Genomic DNA, 15,696 nt, shown 5'->3' with positions numbered 1-15,696 from the left:
TGCTGCACGGCGGCTTGAGGGGGGGGCGAGGGGTGGAGCGACAGGGTGCGAAAGTACACCGCTCTTATTACACACTGATTATTGCTGTTAACATCTCTTCTTGGTGCCTCATTTCCTGCAGGGCACCAAAAGTTCACATTTATATAACGTTAATAAAAGGCGGGAGAGACACACACACACGCACAGAAAATGTTGAGCATCGACGCTCCCACGTATTTCCCAGCGCTTTAATTATTTAAAAAGATGACAGTAAGCAGAATTATAGACATCTGCGCCGGGCTATTTTAAGGAGTCGACTGCAGTGATTTCTTATTATAGCTTGCAAAAAGGAAAACGGACCCTTACCAGCTCAATTTCGCACAGTTGTGTGGAAATTGTAATAATATTACTTGAAGTCTACGCAAATAGAGACATCTTGTTTCATTTCCCATCGGTGTTCTGCTTTATATCTTCAATTTAAAAGATAAATTACACAGACAAATTTTACCCTCGATTCCTTCATCCTTCAGTCTTGGTCCAGCTTCAGAGACATGGGACCAAGTCCAGTTTATGAGTATATCTGTAAAGAACAAGTTTTATGGGAGCAGACATGCAGTATTAGTTGTCTACGTGCTGAAACTGGACCTGATAAAGTGTGATTGTGCACTGGTATTTCACACTAAGCAGTCTGGTGGTTTGATGGGCCTTGGCGGTTGTCCATGACGTCTGTACCTTGAACCAACGCATTACTGATGTTTTCAACCATTAAATATTTTGCCCTTCTTCAAACTCATTCAAGTAATTTTTAGGTATGGGATATAAAAAGCAGCAGTAAATATTGCTATCATGTAAAAATATATCAGATTTTTCAGATCAAAAACATTCACCGGATAAGATGCAATCAAAACCACTTTGGCCTTCAAAAGACTTAAGTTCGAATGCACTGCTGCTCGCTATAATACTGTATATTAGAGGCTATTTATAGTTTTGTGCCCGTACTGTGCCTTTAAGAGTGTTACAGTAATTCGAGCACGTTCGGTCTTCGCCGCCGTCGTCATCATCGCTGCAAGGTATTCTGACCCATAGGCTGTTCATAAATTTAACACGTACTGTCTCTTTAAGAGTGTTACTCTGATTTGAGTCCGTTTGGCTACTTCCGTCTTCATGTCCAGCCGGCAGTGTCACTCAACGCACTAAAACTGTTGGATGGCAAAATACTAAATAAAGCCCCACACGGCCGTTTAGGGTAGGTGTCGAACACACTTTGCACTCGCAATGTCCACTGCATGTGGGGGGTATCAGGGTGCTTGGTAACTTCGAAGCGGCACACGCATTGGTGCAAAATGCCAGTCTTGGGTTCCATCCTTGCAAGCTGGTACAAAGGCCCGCTTGGAGTGGCCGCAGGAGGCGGTCGGAAAAGGGAAGCGGTTCTTCACATAAATTGCACGAGATTTGATTTCACTGGTAGTGAGAGAAAGAAGGTTTTAGGGCGCACTTGCCGAGCCGGTTGGCCGGAAGGACAATATAATATATGCGGAAGAAGAAGGAGAAAAGCGGCGCGCGGTGTTGCCACGACTGGGACGGGCCTCCATTGGTCCGCTACTGGGCTCCTCGAGGGCAGGGCGCTCGCGCTGGCGGACTCCAGTGACACAGCACGCGCCAGCAGTGTAGCGTGAAGCGGCTCCGCGTCGGCGGGAAAAGTGAGACCGAAGGAAAGAACTAAACGAAATTGGATCGAATAAACTACTTCTGACAAGTCAAGTTTAGCTCGCTTCTCTAACAGACAACTTCTCTTATATTTTTATGGCATGTACGTAAACACAGACGCAGCGGCTGTGTCAGTCATGTCTACAGCGCTTGAACAGAACAGCCGGTGGAAGGTAAATTTATTTTGTTCACCTGGCAAAATAGTAGTTCGAATGTCAGCTGCAGGCTCCTTTTAAACTAAGGAGCAAAATTATTCACAAATGAAAGCGACATTTAAATTAAAATATAATAATAATCACTCACTGTCCATGACTGCTCACCCTATCTAAGCTAGTATTTGCGCTTCAAAAGTCCTTATCGATATATGTTGAAAATCCCTGCTGCAGATGCACATGTGATGTATGTTGTTTTTCCGCGTGCTTATTATTTTTCAACACATTCAGATGGGGCAGTTGCCGTTAAAATTTAATTTTTATTTTTGGGCGGTAAACTAAAGGTATTAGATGCTTGTGTCGCTAAAAATGGGACACCAGCATCCTCCATGAGAACACTGTACCTACATCATATACAGTCTTCATCAACCGCCAGAGAATCAAACATGCTGAACACCTGCGGAGCCAGGAAAGTACATCACTGTAGTGTTACCGCGTCAACCCACCCGACTTTACTGCAGCACTCGCCCATGATGGATTAGGTATAACAGGAATTAAGAACCGTACAGTCATACTTCGTTTCCAACGCAACGGCGAAAAGGACAAGAGGCGGAGTAGCTTTTGGACAACACTGAGGTGAGGTGCAGTTTGAGAATCTACCAATATCTTTCCTTCCAGTTACTCTGGCTTTCTAATGGTGAGCCATGGATGAGGAGGACAGCCAGGATGAGCTGATCAACAGGAATGCGTCCAATGGGCGAGGAAAAAGGCCTGCCTCTTCCGTCTTTACGGACGAAGGTGAGGACAGTGGGGGCGTTACGAGAACAATGTTGGGTTTAAGGACAAGGTCTCGCTCCATGCTGCGTTCAATCAGTAAAATATGTACTGACCAATACACTCATACACAACATTTAGTGATGCCTAATTCTAGAAACCTTGGACAGCCTCAGTTATGTATGTTTTTATTACTTTTTCAAACTACTTCCACACTTGTCCTGTGATGGTCTGGTGGTGGTGTTCAGGGTGTACCCTGCTTCACACCCTGTGCTTCTGGGATACACCCTGGACCCCAGAGACCCTGCACTACACAAGTGTTTATTGGTCATGGATGAATGGATGGACTCCCACACTTGTGTTCCAATGATGTACACCAACACTGAACCATCTGATTCTCTTCTGGGCTCTCTTGCACACACAGAGAATGATACTGATGAACTGGGGTCCAGCTCAGAGGAGGAGAGTGAAACTGATAGTGGGGATGGAGATGAGGACAACGATGGTGATGAAGACGAAGAGGATGAGGAGGGGGATGACAGTGATGGTTCGAAATGCGGAAACCTTGATTTTATGAAATTGTTCTCATTTGGATGTCATGGTTTAGCAGACTACATAGTCCTTTGTGTAAGAATATGGTAATGAGCAGTTGAGAATAAGTGCTGCATTTTAAATGCCGCACTAGTCTTGTCATTGACCCTTGGTTGGAGTATCAGTGAAAGTGAAATGCGTCCTGAGCCTTTACTGCTTTTAGATGCTGAAGAGGATTCTGGGAAGGCTGCGGAAGGCGCTGTCAGAGGAGCTTTAACCACTGATGCTGCAGACCTCAGCTCAGACGAAGATGCAGAAAAATGCCCCATCTGCCTCAACTCTTTCCAGCAGCAGCCACTAGCCACGCCTGAGAACTGCGAGCACTACTTCTGTCTGGACTGCATCCTGGAGTGGTCCAAGGTGGGCGTGAGGCTCTGCTCGTCCTCACACGTTGTGGGCAGGATGGGTTACCTTGAATAATGTGAAGTGTGGCTTATCTCCATCTGTTGCTTTTGTCTTTATGCTTAAAGAACGCAAACTCCTGTCCCGTCGATCGGATTGTCTTCAAAAATATCTGTCTCAGGAGGTGTTATGGGGGGAAGGTTCAGAAGATGGTGGGTCATAATTTTTTCTGTCCTTTATACGTTTTAACGTCTTGTGTGTTTTTGAGAAGATTTTTTTTGTGTTCCTGTGTATGACTGGCATTATTAGCCGTTAGGTAACCGTAAATAAATTATTTAAAACATAGAAAGCAAAAGTTTGCAGTAGCTATAGTAAGCACTTTCAATAAGTTTACAAAATTGAATGGACTGTGAGTGGCACTGTGCAGCTGTGTTGCAAGTGTGAGGTTTTCTGTGCTCAGATCACTGTGCAGAAGCCAGCCAAGGCAACTCCAGAGCAGACTGAAGTGGACCTTGATCAAACCAACTGTGAGGTGTGCGGTCGGAGTGACCGCGAGGACCGGCTGCTGCTCTGTGATGGCTGTGATGCAGGGTGAGTCACCTGTCTGCATGTAGCTGTCCTGCAGGGTGGAGTATTAGGCCCTAGATAGTATGTTGGCCTGAGGGATGAGTATGGATTGCTGTGTGGCTTTGAGTGTTTGTCGTGGGTTAGTAAAACTCAAGAGTTCCTTGGGCTCTTGTCATGTGTGGATGCGTTGATTCGTTGACCATATAGGAGAACATGCCTGAGAAATGATCTTTCAACCTTACCATGTTCTTCCGGTGCTCAGAACTACATTGCCAGTGCTTTTGCATACATGATAAAAATGTAGCAGAAATTAGCTGTATTTCTCAGAGTGGTCATGCTGTGTGGGACAACTATATAAATTATTTTTGTTACCACAGCTACCATATGGAGTGTCTAACCCCACCTCTGAACTCAGTTCCTGTTGAGGAGTGGTTTTGCCCAGAGTGTGCTGCCAACAACAACCCTGCAGGTGAGCAGGGTGGCAGGTGCTGAAGGCAAGATGTCAGGTGTTTCCTTGTCCACCTAAGGGCACCTCTCTCCCAGCTCTTCCATTGTCATCTCTGCTATGTGTATTTGCAGGGGCTTTCTCAGAGGAGGTGAGCGAGGATGAGCTGATGGCCCTGACAGCCGATGCTGTGCCCACCACTAGCCACCTTCGAACCTCCAGCAGCAGACCGACGCGGGCCATCGCCCGTACCCGGCAGAGCGAGAGGGTTAGAGCCACGGTGAACCGGAACCGCATCACACAGGCACGCACTATGCAGGTTTGCATGAGCTGCTGCTTTCTTGCTTTGGCTTAATGGGTTTCAGGATCAGTAAATAAAAATCGGCTTGCTAAATTGCTGTTTTTTCAAGTTGTTTTACATTTTGGTTGGTTAATATAGTGTGCAAACGGATGACATAATGCATCTGTACAACAATACCACTAATTATTACGGGGTGCTTGGGCTGGCTTTTAAAAAATCTTGTGTGTGTATATACTGTATGTATTCTGTGCAGCACAGAAAGCAAAATTTCTTCCAGGAAGGTTTTGCCAGTAGTGGTCAATGGTTTCTTTACAGCACGTTCCCCGGTATCTTGTCCAGTCCACCTGGTTGGATGAGACCATTGAAGCCGTGGTGGCAGGTCTGAACACGGCTGCGTACATGCGTGACCTGACACCACGCTCTAGGACCGGCAGGAGACGAAAAACAGGTAGTATGGCAAGAAAGTGGGGAAAAAATGCCAAAAAGTTAGCAGAGAGCATGTAGTCCAGCTCAGGAGCCTGTGCTATCAGTCTGGAATCACACTGAAGTCTTTAGATTCTTCCGTGATGCTCAGGTTGATATTTGTCTACTTTTTGCTCGATAGCTAAGCGAAGAGCAAAGAATAAGAAGGTGAAGACTAAAGGGTTCTCAGATGCTGGCAGAAAAGACAGAACTGGTGGGAAGGGGGCAAAGAGACGCAAACGACGCTCTAGGAAGTCTAGATCTCGGAGGAAACAGGTAAGGCAAGCTGGCACATTGTGGGTATCAGGATTTTCCTTTCTTTCCACCCACTTATATACCTCACTGGTTTTAGTGGAGCAATTCAGGGGCTGCACTTTTGTCAAAGGTACTAGAGCCGAATATTTCTCTGTAGGAAATGAAGGAGATAACACCTCGTTCCCGCCTGGCTAAGAGTCTGCGCATTGGGACGCCACTGCGGACCTCATCAATTCCCTCCGTTTACCGGCCTGCTGAGCAGAGCCTTGGGAGTATGCGTGCTGACATAGGGGCTGCCTCTCTGTCCATATACGGAGACCCATTTGACTTGGACCCTTTTGAAGATGAGTACGTAGTACTGTGTACTGTCAACTGGGTTTTATGTGTCTTTCAGAAAGAGCGAAATGGAGTGACAGTTCTGGGCATGCTCAGTGGAGTGCCTGTTTTGGGTCTTTTGCTCAGTAGACCATAATGATTTTTATCTGCAAACTCTTTAAGAACTCACTTTTGGTGTTTATAAAGGGCAGAGCAGGCAGAGCAGTCCCCAGGACCCTCTCACCTGCTGGACGCGAAAAGACGAGGCTTGTCCCGTTCTGCTCTGCGCTCCCATCGGCCAGTGGCCCGGCCTGTACCTGTTGGTCTCCACAGGTAAAACCATCATCCGTAATGGTAATTCAGCAGTCTGCTTGTAGCCTTAATGCATTTTCTATTAACATCAAAGAATTTGTACTCTGAGTTGGTATACCTCAGATTAAAGGCTGTTAATGTTGTTTATTTATATAGCCAGTGTCTTTGTTGCAGGTGACTTAGTATTACTTTTGTATGCTAAGCTTTGAACAACAGTTTACCCATCTTGTACGTCTGGATATTTTTTCCAGTTAAGGATAAGTACCTTGAACAAGAAAACTACAGTGGGAGTGCCATTCAAACTAGAAACCTTCATATTTTAGGGAAAAAGCCCTAACCATTACATCGCTTGCTTTTTAAATGCTTTTTGAGTAAATTTTTACCATTTGGGTGCAAAAATATGTACTATATAGAGTTAAAGTGAAAGAATTTGTCAGTGACATTGTGTCTATAAACATGTATGATACATGCATTTTTCAGACGGGGTCTTGGTATTCCTGAGGTGGAGGCGGAGGCAGAGGCTGCTGCTGTGCCTGATCTTCTTGGCAGCATCTTGTCCAGCCAAAGCATGCTGATGATGGACAGTGCTGACGTGGTTATCAACAGGGATGGCTCTCTAAAGGCTATCAAACCAGGCAGGTCATCCCGTAACCTGTGTACAGGTCAAAACATTCCTGAGGTTCAATAAACGTGAGTTCATGGTATTCACTTTCTGTTCTCCTATCATTGTAGTTGGCATTTCCTCTCCAAAGGCCATGATTCCCAGCGGTGGAGTCTGCCAGACCACAGCAGAGATTCAGGTCGGGGCCTCACCAAGCTCTGGAACAAGTGCCTTTCATGCCAGAGGGGATGCAGGGCAGTCCGGTGGCTTTCCCGTCAGGCCCTCGCCACCTTTCAACTTCCCTAGCCCTTCTCTGGGAACACCCACTTCCCCTCAGCTGTCTGGCTCATCCCCAGTGCCACATCCCGCATCTCCTGGGAACTCTCGCATTCCTCTGAACAATCCCATGACACGAAGTCCCTGCACCCCTGGGAACCCTCTTGACCACGTTTCTGGTGGACGAAGCCCAAATTGTTCTACCCTCCACACTCACTGTGGACCTAAGGAAGCGGCTGTGCCGCAGGAGAAGGTGCCTCCCAAACCCACGTGGCTGGATGTGTCTGGTCTACCACGGATACCAAAGATCAAAAGGGAGAGCCCTAATGGTTTGGCTCCTGGTGGAAATGACGGTCGCAGCAGTGGCATCCCGGAGTCCTGCTTAAACAGTTTGACAGGCGACAGGGTCCGACAGCAGACTGCAGGTCAAGGGCTATCTGGGACTGAGCAGGGAAGGGTGGGTGGCAGTGACGACAGGCAGAGGCAAGGTGGAGAGGGCACCTCATCATCATTCTCAAGCTCCTTCCTGTCCTCTGGTCCACCAACTGGGCACACTAGCTCCTCCGCTGTAAGCTTTCGTATCAGCAGTAGTGGGAACTCGTGGCATGCCAGGCGACTGGCCCACGCCAGGGCACAGGGGGCGGACCGGCCCTGCAAAAAACTCCTCGATAGTGAGCAGACACGGGGCAAAGATAAACCCACCAAGAGTGAGATCTATGACCCATTTGAGCCCACCGGCTCCGATTCAGATTCCCCCACCAGCACTTCGGAAATTGAGACTGTGGACAGTCACCCCCAGCTGGGTGTGCTGGAAGAGAAACGGGGACAGACATCTGTTGCTGGAAGTAAGCAAGATGACATCAAGGCCATAACTCACCAAGCTATAAGTGAGCCACCAGACAGTGACGCTGAAGCTGAAGACTCAGGGAGTAGTGTTGAAATCAATGACACAAAACACTCTGCAGGTCTGAGTGACAGTTTGAAAAAGACGTGTTTGTCTGAGGAGTCGAGCTCTGAATCTCCGTGTTTTCCTGAAGTGTGGCAAACAGTTGTAAGAGGTGCTAAAGCGAGTAGGTCCGACGAATGCAGCGAGCCAAGCCAGCATCCAAAGAGAGAACCTCATTGGACACGCTCGAGGTCAACATCAACTTCCAGCCACAACAGTGAGACTTCCATTAAGACTGAGGATAAACCATATGAAGTGGAAGGTCGCCGCTCTCAGTCCAGGTCCAAGTCAAAGTCGCCCTCAAGTGCAGTGACCGATGGAAAACGGGAATCAGATGAAAGGAAGACGACCGAGGGCAGACGTTCCATCTCAAGCAGCCCAGATTCAAGCAGGAAGACAGAGCCCAAGGGGAAGGGCAGAGAGAAAAGGACATGGTGTTCCCACTCAAAGGAGCACAACTGGACTGGGTCCCCTTCTGACACAGAGTCAGAAGACTCAGACAGGTCCTGGAAGAAACGGAAGCGCTCATGGTCATGGGCAAAGGACAGGGGGCGGTCCCGGTCGAGCAGCAAAGACCGATCTAAGAGGGAGATATTGGGGAGAGAAAGCCATGACCGAAAAGGTAGCGATAGGTCAAAGGACTTGAAAGACAAATGGCACGGTCAGTCTCGGTCACGATCAAGGACCAGATCCAGGTCAGGATCTAAATCCAGATCCCGGTCGAGATCTAGGGAGCGAAGAAAAGACCGGATAAAATCTTCTTCAAAATCAAAGGATGGGAGCAGGTCACACTCAAAAGACAAGAGGCGACCAAGGTCCAGGTCGAAGTCCAGAGAAAGGAGAAAGGAGATCTGTCCGTCAGACAGTGCTCACTCCACTGAGAGAACTTCTCCACCACTAGCAAGTTGTTCAGCAGCCGTGTCCCAAGAGGTGAGACAGCCTAAAGATACCACTGTGGAAAAATCTGTTTCTCACAGTACTGCAAAGGAAAGTGAGATTACAAAGAAGAAATCTGTCCCTCATAACATGAATGTAAAAGGCAGAGATTCAAAAGACATAAAGGTTTCTCCCAGCAAAGCAAAAGAAGCAAAGGAACACAAAGAGATTAAAAAAGAAAAATCTGCTCCTCTTGAGATGCTCGGAGTGGCAAAGAAACCGAAAGTATTCAAAAATGAAAAAAGTCTTCCTCTTAGTCTAGTCAGGGAAATGAAAGATCCTGCTGAAATGAAAGACGAGCAGGTATCTCAAAGCACAGTCAAAGAGGAACATCCTGAAACCTTAGAAGAACCTGTCTCACACTGTGTGGTTGAAGATGTGAAAGGGCCTAAAGTAAAAGGTGAAATGTGTGTCAAAGAAGAGAAGAGCGCTGCAGAGATTAGAGAACAAAGACCTGTTTCTGGTGGAGAGGCTTCAGCCTACAGAAAAGATGACAGTGCCATGATAGAGATGAAAATGGATAATTTTACGCTGCAGAAAATCAAACCAGAGCCTCATTGGCCAGAGGAGAATACACAACTGTCATGCCAGAGTAAAATGCTCTCTGTTCAGAGCCAGCCTGCAGTGGCAGAAGATGGTCACATGGGGGCCATGGGGACATGCAGTGCCTCACCCAAAAATGTCTTGATGGCTAAGGTAGACTTGGCTGCCTTGAATGCAGCAGGTGCTGCAAAACCTGAGGAAAAGACCTCAGCAGATATCAGTATCAACAGGGACCCCTTTCTGGGTAGCCTGATTTCCATCAAGACGGAGAAGTTTGAACTTTCTGAACCCAGGAGTGGCATGAAGAGCTGTGTGACACTTGGCACATCGACACAGAGGCCAGAAGGACTGCCCTCGCTCAGAGATGTGAAACAGGAGGAACTGTCTGTGAGCAAGCTTGAGTTACCACATGTAGTTCAACTGGAAAAACAGCATGTGTTAAAGGAGGAAGAACAGTCGTTCTGTAAAGAACGGACGGCTTCAGCAGTCAGCCCTCAGAGGTTGCCTGCAGTGAAGCAGGAGTTACCACCCATGTTAGAAACCACGACTGAACCAGCCCCGGTCACTGTTGGCGCGAAGTCCAAACCCTCGGTAAAGAGGGTCACATGGAACCTGAAGGAGGCAGATAAGCTCCCTTGTGAGAAATCTGGAAGTAAGTAGGACTAACGTAATGCACATGGAGAAGAGAAAAGACTGGTGTTGTTGGTTCATGATAGTACACTTGGCCTCTCTTTTTGGTCCCATTTGGGTCTTTGGGGGTTCCAGGGAGTAATGATTGTTCATAGGAAGTCTGATATGGAACTAAGATGACATTTGTCTTAGTTCAGGAGGGCACTCAACAAGAGCACCATTCTAACTTATTGTTGCATGATTTTTGAACGCCGTTAAATTTTTAAATATAATGGAACATAGTTATGTGTGGAATGGAAGACAAAATCATGAGAAGATGCCCTCGGTACATCTGTTGAACGCGCTAGGAACAAACTTGAGGACAAACCCAAGCAATGGATTTTCCGCATAGATTTCCTTTGGCAGAAGTTTGACAAAGTATGTGGCCATCCATCCAGTGGAAGTATCTCGGGACTGGACTCCATAAGATGGCACAGGCAAACCGTACTCCGGTAGAAAAAGGGAATATCTGGATATTTTGTAACGCAGCAGCTGGCTACAGTGCAACTGTAGCCTAGTAGCCTTTCAGTATATTCAGATATATTCTTACAGTGCTGCTTGGATATTTGTGAACTTTATAAGGATAGTCGTCATTTTTGTATAAAATAAACTTATCTAAATCTTACGCTTACAAAGTGAATGATTGATTTACACACCTGATTCTACTTGCCTGCTTGGTTTGACTAATGCAGTGTGGGGTTTACATATTGTTGCACCTGGACTACTTCTGTGTTTCAACTACACACATGATTTCTTCTAACCCAACGTCTGGAATTGGCAGTTACACACCTATTATGTCAGATGAGTAGGACTGCTTCTGATTAACCCTTTCCTGGTAAAACCAAAGGGACAGAAGACGTTCACATACTTTCAAGCAGCACTGCATATCAAAATACCTTTATTCTGAATAATCGTGGAGCAGGGCATTTCAGCTGAATTTGGGCCAGCATTTCAAGCTCTGGTTCATATTTAATTCTGTAGACACAGATGTACTGGAGGAATCTTCCAAGAGGAGTTTATTTACATTACTTTAACCTGTCCACTTCTGTTCCTGCAGAACTCTCTCACCTCAAACTGGGGCAGAGTAGCCGGGAAAGTTCCCGCAGGCCTACCAGCATGAGCCAGACCGCTGGCCAGGGCACTGGTCAGGCCAGCAATCAGACCACCAGCCAGGTAGGAGGGTGTTTTGAACTGCCAAACTGTCACATGGTTACTTGGGCCCATTTCTTATTTCCTTGTGTCCACTGTCTACGTTCAAGAGGGTTGGCCCATCAAAATTTTGGGGCCTGGGAAATTAGGGCACTAATTCCTCTACGAAACTTTATTGCACACCTGATGTTCTTTTAAACATCCCGACCAAAGTTAGGATTGTCAAACAGTGTAGTTCATTTGAACTGCTTGACCTCAGTTGATGTTAAGTCTATCGCCTACTTCTCTGCCACTCTTCAGCCATTCATGTGCTGCGATCCATCACGAACGTTGATGTATACTTCCCATATCTTGCCACGAGATGGGAGTAGGCACCGCTTTTTTTATTCAGGCTGCAGGAAGTGGTAGACTGCCGGGTGTGGGGTTCGTGTCAAACATGCAGAAACACAGAGGGACCGAAACTGAAACTGAGAGAGGAGGGATTTTTGCGTAAATGAAAGTAAAACTCTCAATTTCAAGGGTGCAGTGTCATGGAAAGTTGTAGTTGTCATATTTTTAATACAATCTGGGCTGGCAGCAACATCCCTACACATTAAATGTGACATCACGTGCTTTGTAATGCTTTTCTCTGTACTTAGATCTCCTCAAAGGGATTTAAAATGGCTTAGTCTTTCCTTTTTTACACTATTGAATATTTACAGAAGTAATAAAGGTTGAGTACTGTGCTCAGGGATACAAAAGCAAGGATTTCATTGGCAAATCTGAACATCCTGACTTGATGCAGTACTGGAAAGAAGAGCTCCTGTTCTTTCGAAATAGCTATAAATCAGCCAAAGTTGTCGTCATAGCTCAGTACAAATTCACTCTCAATCCTGAAATGTGTTCTTTTATGCCGGTCTTGCATTCTTGAGACACAGTGCTCCATTTGTTGGGAGTAAAGACTTTATTCCACAATTCAGATGATGTTAAATGCAGTGCTTTTGTGTGGTAAATCTGATGGGGCCTCGTGTACTCAGGTTGCGATAAGCGGTATGCGGGGGTGAGAAATTGGGGACGTCACATTCGTTCATTTGTTTTTTTTACCTTTTGTTAAACACAGATATGCAGCAACTGATATTTGAGGTGTGGTGAGTTTCAGGCGGGGACCTGCAACACGGAATGCAAAAGTGATGAATAATGGTGTCTGAAGTGTAAATGACACACGGAAGTGGTGAGCTGTAGCCAGCCACACTAGACTGAAGACATGCTTTTGTCAAATTGTTTGTATTATAATGCCTGTTTTTACGGTGTTATTTCCTCTTACTGGTGTTCAGTTATGACATTTGAGAACCACAGCAACACCATGTTTTAAATAATTAAGAACCTAGGTCACAGTAACATAAACAAAATTGGTACTTCTAGAAAATACAGCACAAGAACAAAGGGTGATGGTATTTAGAAAGGGGTGGGCAAAAACATAAGTCTACCTTATGTTGCAGGTCAAGTTTTTTCTTGTGGGAGTGCGTTACTTGTTCATGGAGGGAGCTTTCAGTGTGGACCATAGCAACAAGATACATTTTCTTGCTTTTTAGGTGCTTTTTACTTAAAGAACTAAAATAGGATAGGGTAGTGCTTTATTAATCCTTGCAGGGCAATTCTTAGACAGCAGCTGAAAATAATGCATATTAGTAAAGTGCAGTTACACTGACAAAAATAACAATATAAACAACCGGAAACAAATGACAGAATCAGTGTTTTATGAGTTCCAGTTACAATAGAACAAGAGTAAAAGAGCTTAAACCAGTGCAATGATTCAAGGTACCTAATGAATGTCTCTCTATCACTGCATTAAAGAGCTAACAGGTCCTTAACTGGCATTATGGAGGATTTTATTGCTTGGACAGAATCTAACCCAACAAAATCCTTCTGGCGCAATGGGCTTTGTAGGTTGTGGACTTGGACATGTGTGTTGTAGTGGGTGAAGTTCCCTTTCTTCCAGGACCTCCCCCAGGGCCCTGCCCCTATCACCCCAGTCGGAGAACCAACTGCTCACATCATAAAGAAGGCAGTCCCAGCATCAATATCCCATGGCACCCCTCCTGGGTGTGAAACCCAGCCAGGCCAGTCTCAGTCCAGCCAGGGAGCTCCAGCAGCTAAGAAGAAAGATGCTACCCAGAATGCATCCCAAAAGGACAAGGCAAGACACAAAAGCAGGGCACCTTAATATTGTTGACCAGTCATTTGCTTATGAGAAACCGTTGACCAGGAGAATTGCGCTAGAGTTTGACTTAGTGTGTTGCAAGGTTCACATTAAATGTGTCGCACTGATATTTTGGACATATGATTTGTGATTCCTGTGTGGTTCTCTTGGGGATCTGTGCTGAGGTGCGATCTGACATTTGTCTCTTTGCAGTACATGAAGAAGCTGCACATGCAGGAGAGGGCTGTGGAGGAGGTGAAGCTGGCCATCAAGCCTTTCTATCAGAAGAGGGACATCACTAAGGATGAGTACAAGGACATCTTGCGCAAAGCAGTTCAGAAGGTAAAGGGGCTAGCATTTTGAAGCCTGATGTCACTGTCAGAGAATGGTGGTATTTTCTAGAAACAGTAAGAGATTGTGAAGTAGTTGGAGACACAGTGGTAATACACAGGTTTAAGTGACAACATTTTAAACAATGCCAAGGAAAAAAAAAATTGCTTGGACATCTGGTAGGACCAGTCTTGGGAGGATAGGATGCAGAGATTGAGGCTTCCTACCTGGGACAGGTATTAATCTGACTGCATTCTACAGGTGTGTCACAGCAAGAGCGGGGAGATCAACCCAGTGAAGGTGGCCAATCTGGTGAAGGCCTACGTGGATAAGTACAAACACGCCAGGAAGCACAAGAAAGGAGGAGACGAGAGCAAAGCTCAGGCTCCCGAGAAACCCAAGGCCATGGACAACTCCTGAGAGCACGCATCCAGCAATCCATCAGGCAGAGCCAAACTCCTCCACACCCTGTCATCCCTTTCCCTTCCTTCTATTAGGTTGTCTTTTTTCCACATTTTGATTTTATCTGTATTAAGAAAAATCAGCAGCAGCTCAAGGGCTTAGAGAACCTGGTATCTCAACGCATTGTTCATTCAAAGAGGATGTAAGCGGCAGTGGGGAGCACAAGCACAAAGCAGAGGTCTCCCATGTTTGCTTAGCGTGCAGGATGCTCTGCCACTTATGCTCTGCATTGGTCCACAGAGGCTGCTTTGACAGCATCTTATAGCCCCATTCAAAAGAACTCTTTGTGTTCTGACCTTCCGATTTCCTTTTTAGGCTGATTTCTTTGGTCTCCTTGCCCTTAACTTTCTCTTTGCTAAAGTTCCACCTTTGCATTTCCCTCCCGTCTACTGAATTGCATAGAAACTGGTAAGGAAACTGTTTAGGGGACACTAAGTCTTTGCCCGTACCCTTTCAGACTCTCCGCTATGTAATTTTCATTGGAATGCCATCTTACGGTTTGGCGTTGGATTGAAGCGTGCTCTTATTTTGTATTGTTTGTGTTCCACACCAGCTGATGTCTGCCATTTTGCTGGAGATGGGCCCACATGGGACCTCCTGTATGTCCCTTTCTTTGAACTGTGGTTCCAGCCACCTACAGGTTGCAGGTTTTATTGCCTGTCCTCTTTCAGACACATGCGTGTTCCAGTAAGCAGGGATGAGATGGAGAACACAACTGTCGGCCACATGACAGCTCTGTTGCCTTGCTGCTTTCATCCACGGGTTAGGAGTAGCAGGTTTCTACACAGTAGCAAGCATTTATGCTTTCTTTCTTTTCCTGCTAAGGGAAGTAACAGCCATTCACCTTGGAAATGAAAGAGGAGCTTGTAAAAGAGTTCCGGTTCTTCTCTGAACTCCATAACCAGGCAGATGGTCCCACGTGAGTTGTGGCATTATTTGGCAGTTATGTCACTCTTTAAAGTCAAAGCTAAAGGAAACATATCCTTCGAAAAAATGAAATGTTAACTTTTAGTTAGGTAATAAATAATAAATGGTGTCCTATAGATTTTCACCAAAAGGATGAAGTTGCTAAAGGGACTGGAAAGTCATGTTCCTCTCCATTCTGACTCTCTTGTGGTATCGAAAATGTGCAAATGATGTGTCATCAGTGACGTGTTGGACAAAATCAATAATGAACTGTGTTTTCCTCAGTTGTAAATTAGGGTTCGAACACACTAGGTAACTAGGCTTGCCTTGTCTGCTGTTCCTCAGAGCATGTGTCGTACAGTACTAATTTTACACTTCAGATGGTTAAGATACAAACCTCATGTTTGCAATCACCAATGGACAAGTTCTTCAGAAAGATTTTAATTAATTTTGTTTAACTGAATAATTGCCTTTGGGGACTAAACTGAGTGGTCAGC

The 15,696-nt window shown here is 45.8% G+C and overlaps 1 protein-coding gene across 2 annotated transcripts; it reads left to right on the top strand.

The window, feature by feature from the left end:
* The first annotated feature begins 1,141 nt into the window (after window positions 1–1,141).
* phrf1 (PHD and ring finger domains 1) lies at window positions 1,142–15,206 on the top strand. 2 transcript variants are annotated; one of them, XM_018765778.1, is made up of 18 exons: window positions 1,142–1,225; window positions 2,517–2,636; window positions 3,037–3,159; window positions 3,367–3,563; window positions 3,674–3,757; window positions 4,006–4,136; window positions 4,490–4,581; window positions 4,692–4,876; window positions 5,174–5,306; window positions 5,463–5,596; window positions 5,733–5,923; window positions 6,098–6,223; window positions 6,683–6,837; window positions 6,935–10,156; window positions 11,231–11,346; window positions 13,301–13,498; window positions 13,715–13,843; window positions 14,093–15,206. In XM_018765778.1, the coding sequence occupies exons 2-18, from the start codon at window positions 2,543–2,545 to the stop codon at window positions 14,249–14,251; spliced, it is 5,469 nt and encodes a 1,822-aa protein (XP_018621294.1). In that variant the 5' UTR covers window positions 1,142–1,225; window positions 2,517–2,542; the 3' UTR covers window positions 14,252–15,206. The 2 variants fall into 2 exon arrangements, with proteins under 2 accessions (XP_018621294.1, XP_029108134.1); XM_029252301.1 differs by lacking the exon at window positions 1,142–1,225 and adding an exon at window positions 1,554–1,859.
* The last annotated feature ends 490 nt before the right edge of the window (window positions 15,207–15,696 follow it).

The sequence above is a fragment of the Scleropages formosus genome, chromosome 5, assembly GCF_900964775.1.
Source record: "Scleropages formosus chromosome 5, fSclFor1.1, whole genome shotgun sequence".
Classification (NCBI taxonomy): Eukaryota; Metazoa; Chordata; class Actinopteri; order Osteoglossiformes; family Osteoglossidae; genus Scleropages; species Scleropages formosus.
The sequence above is the reverse complement of the archived record's forward strand: the minus strand, read 5'-3'. Positions and strand labels throughout refer to the sequence as shown.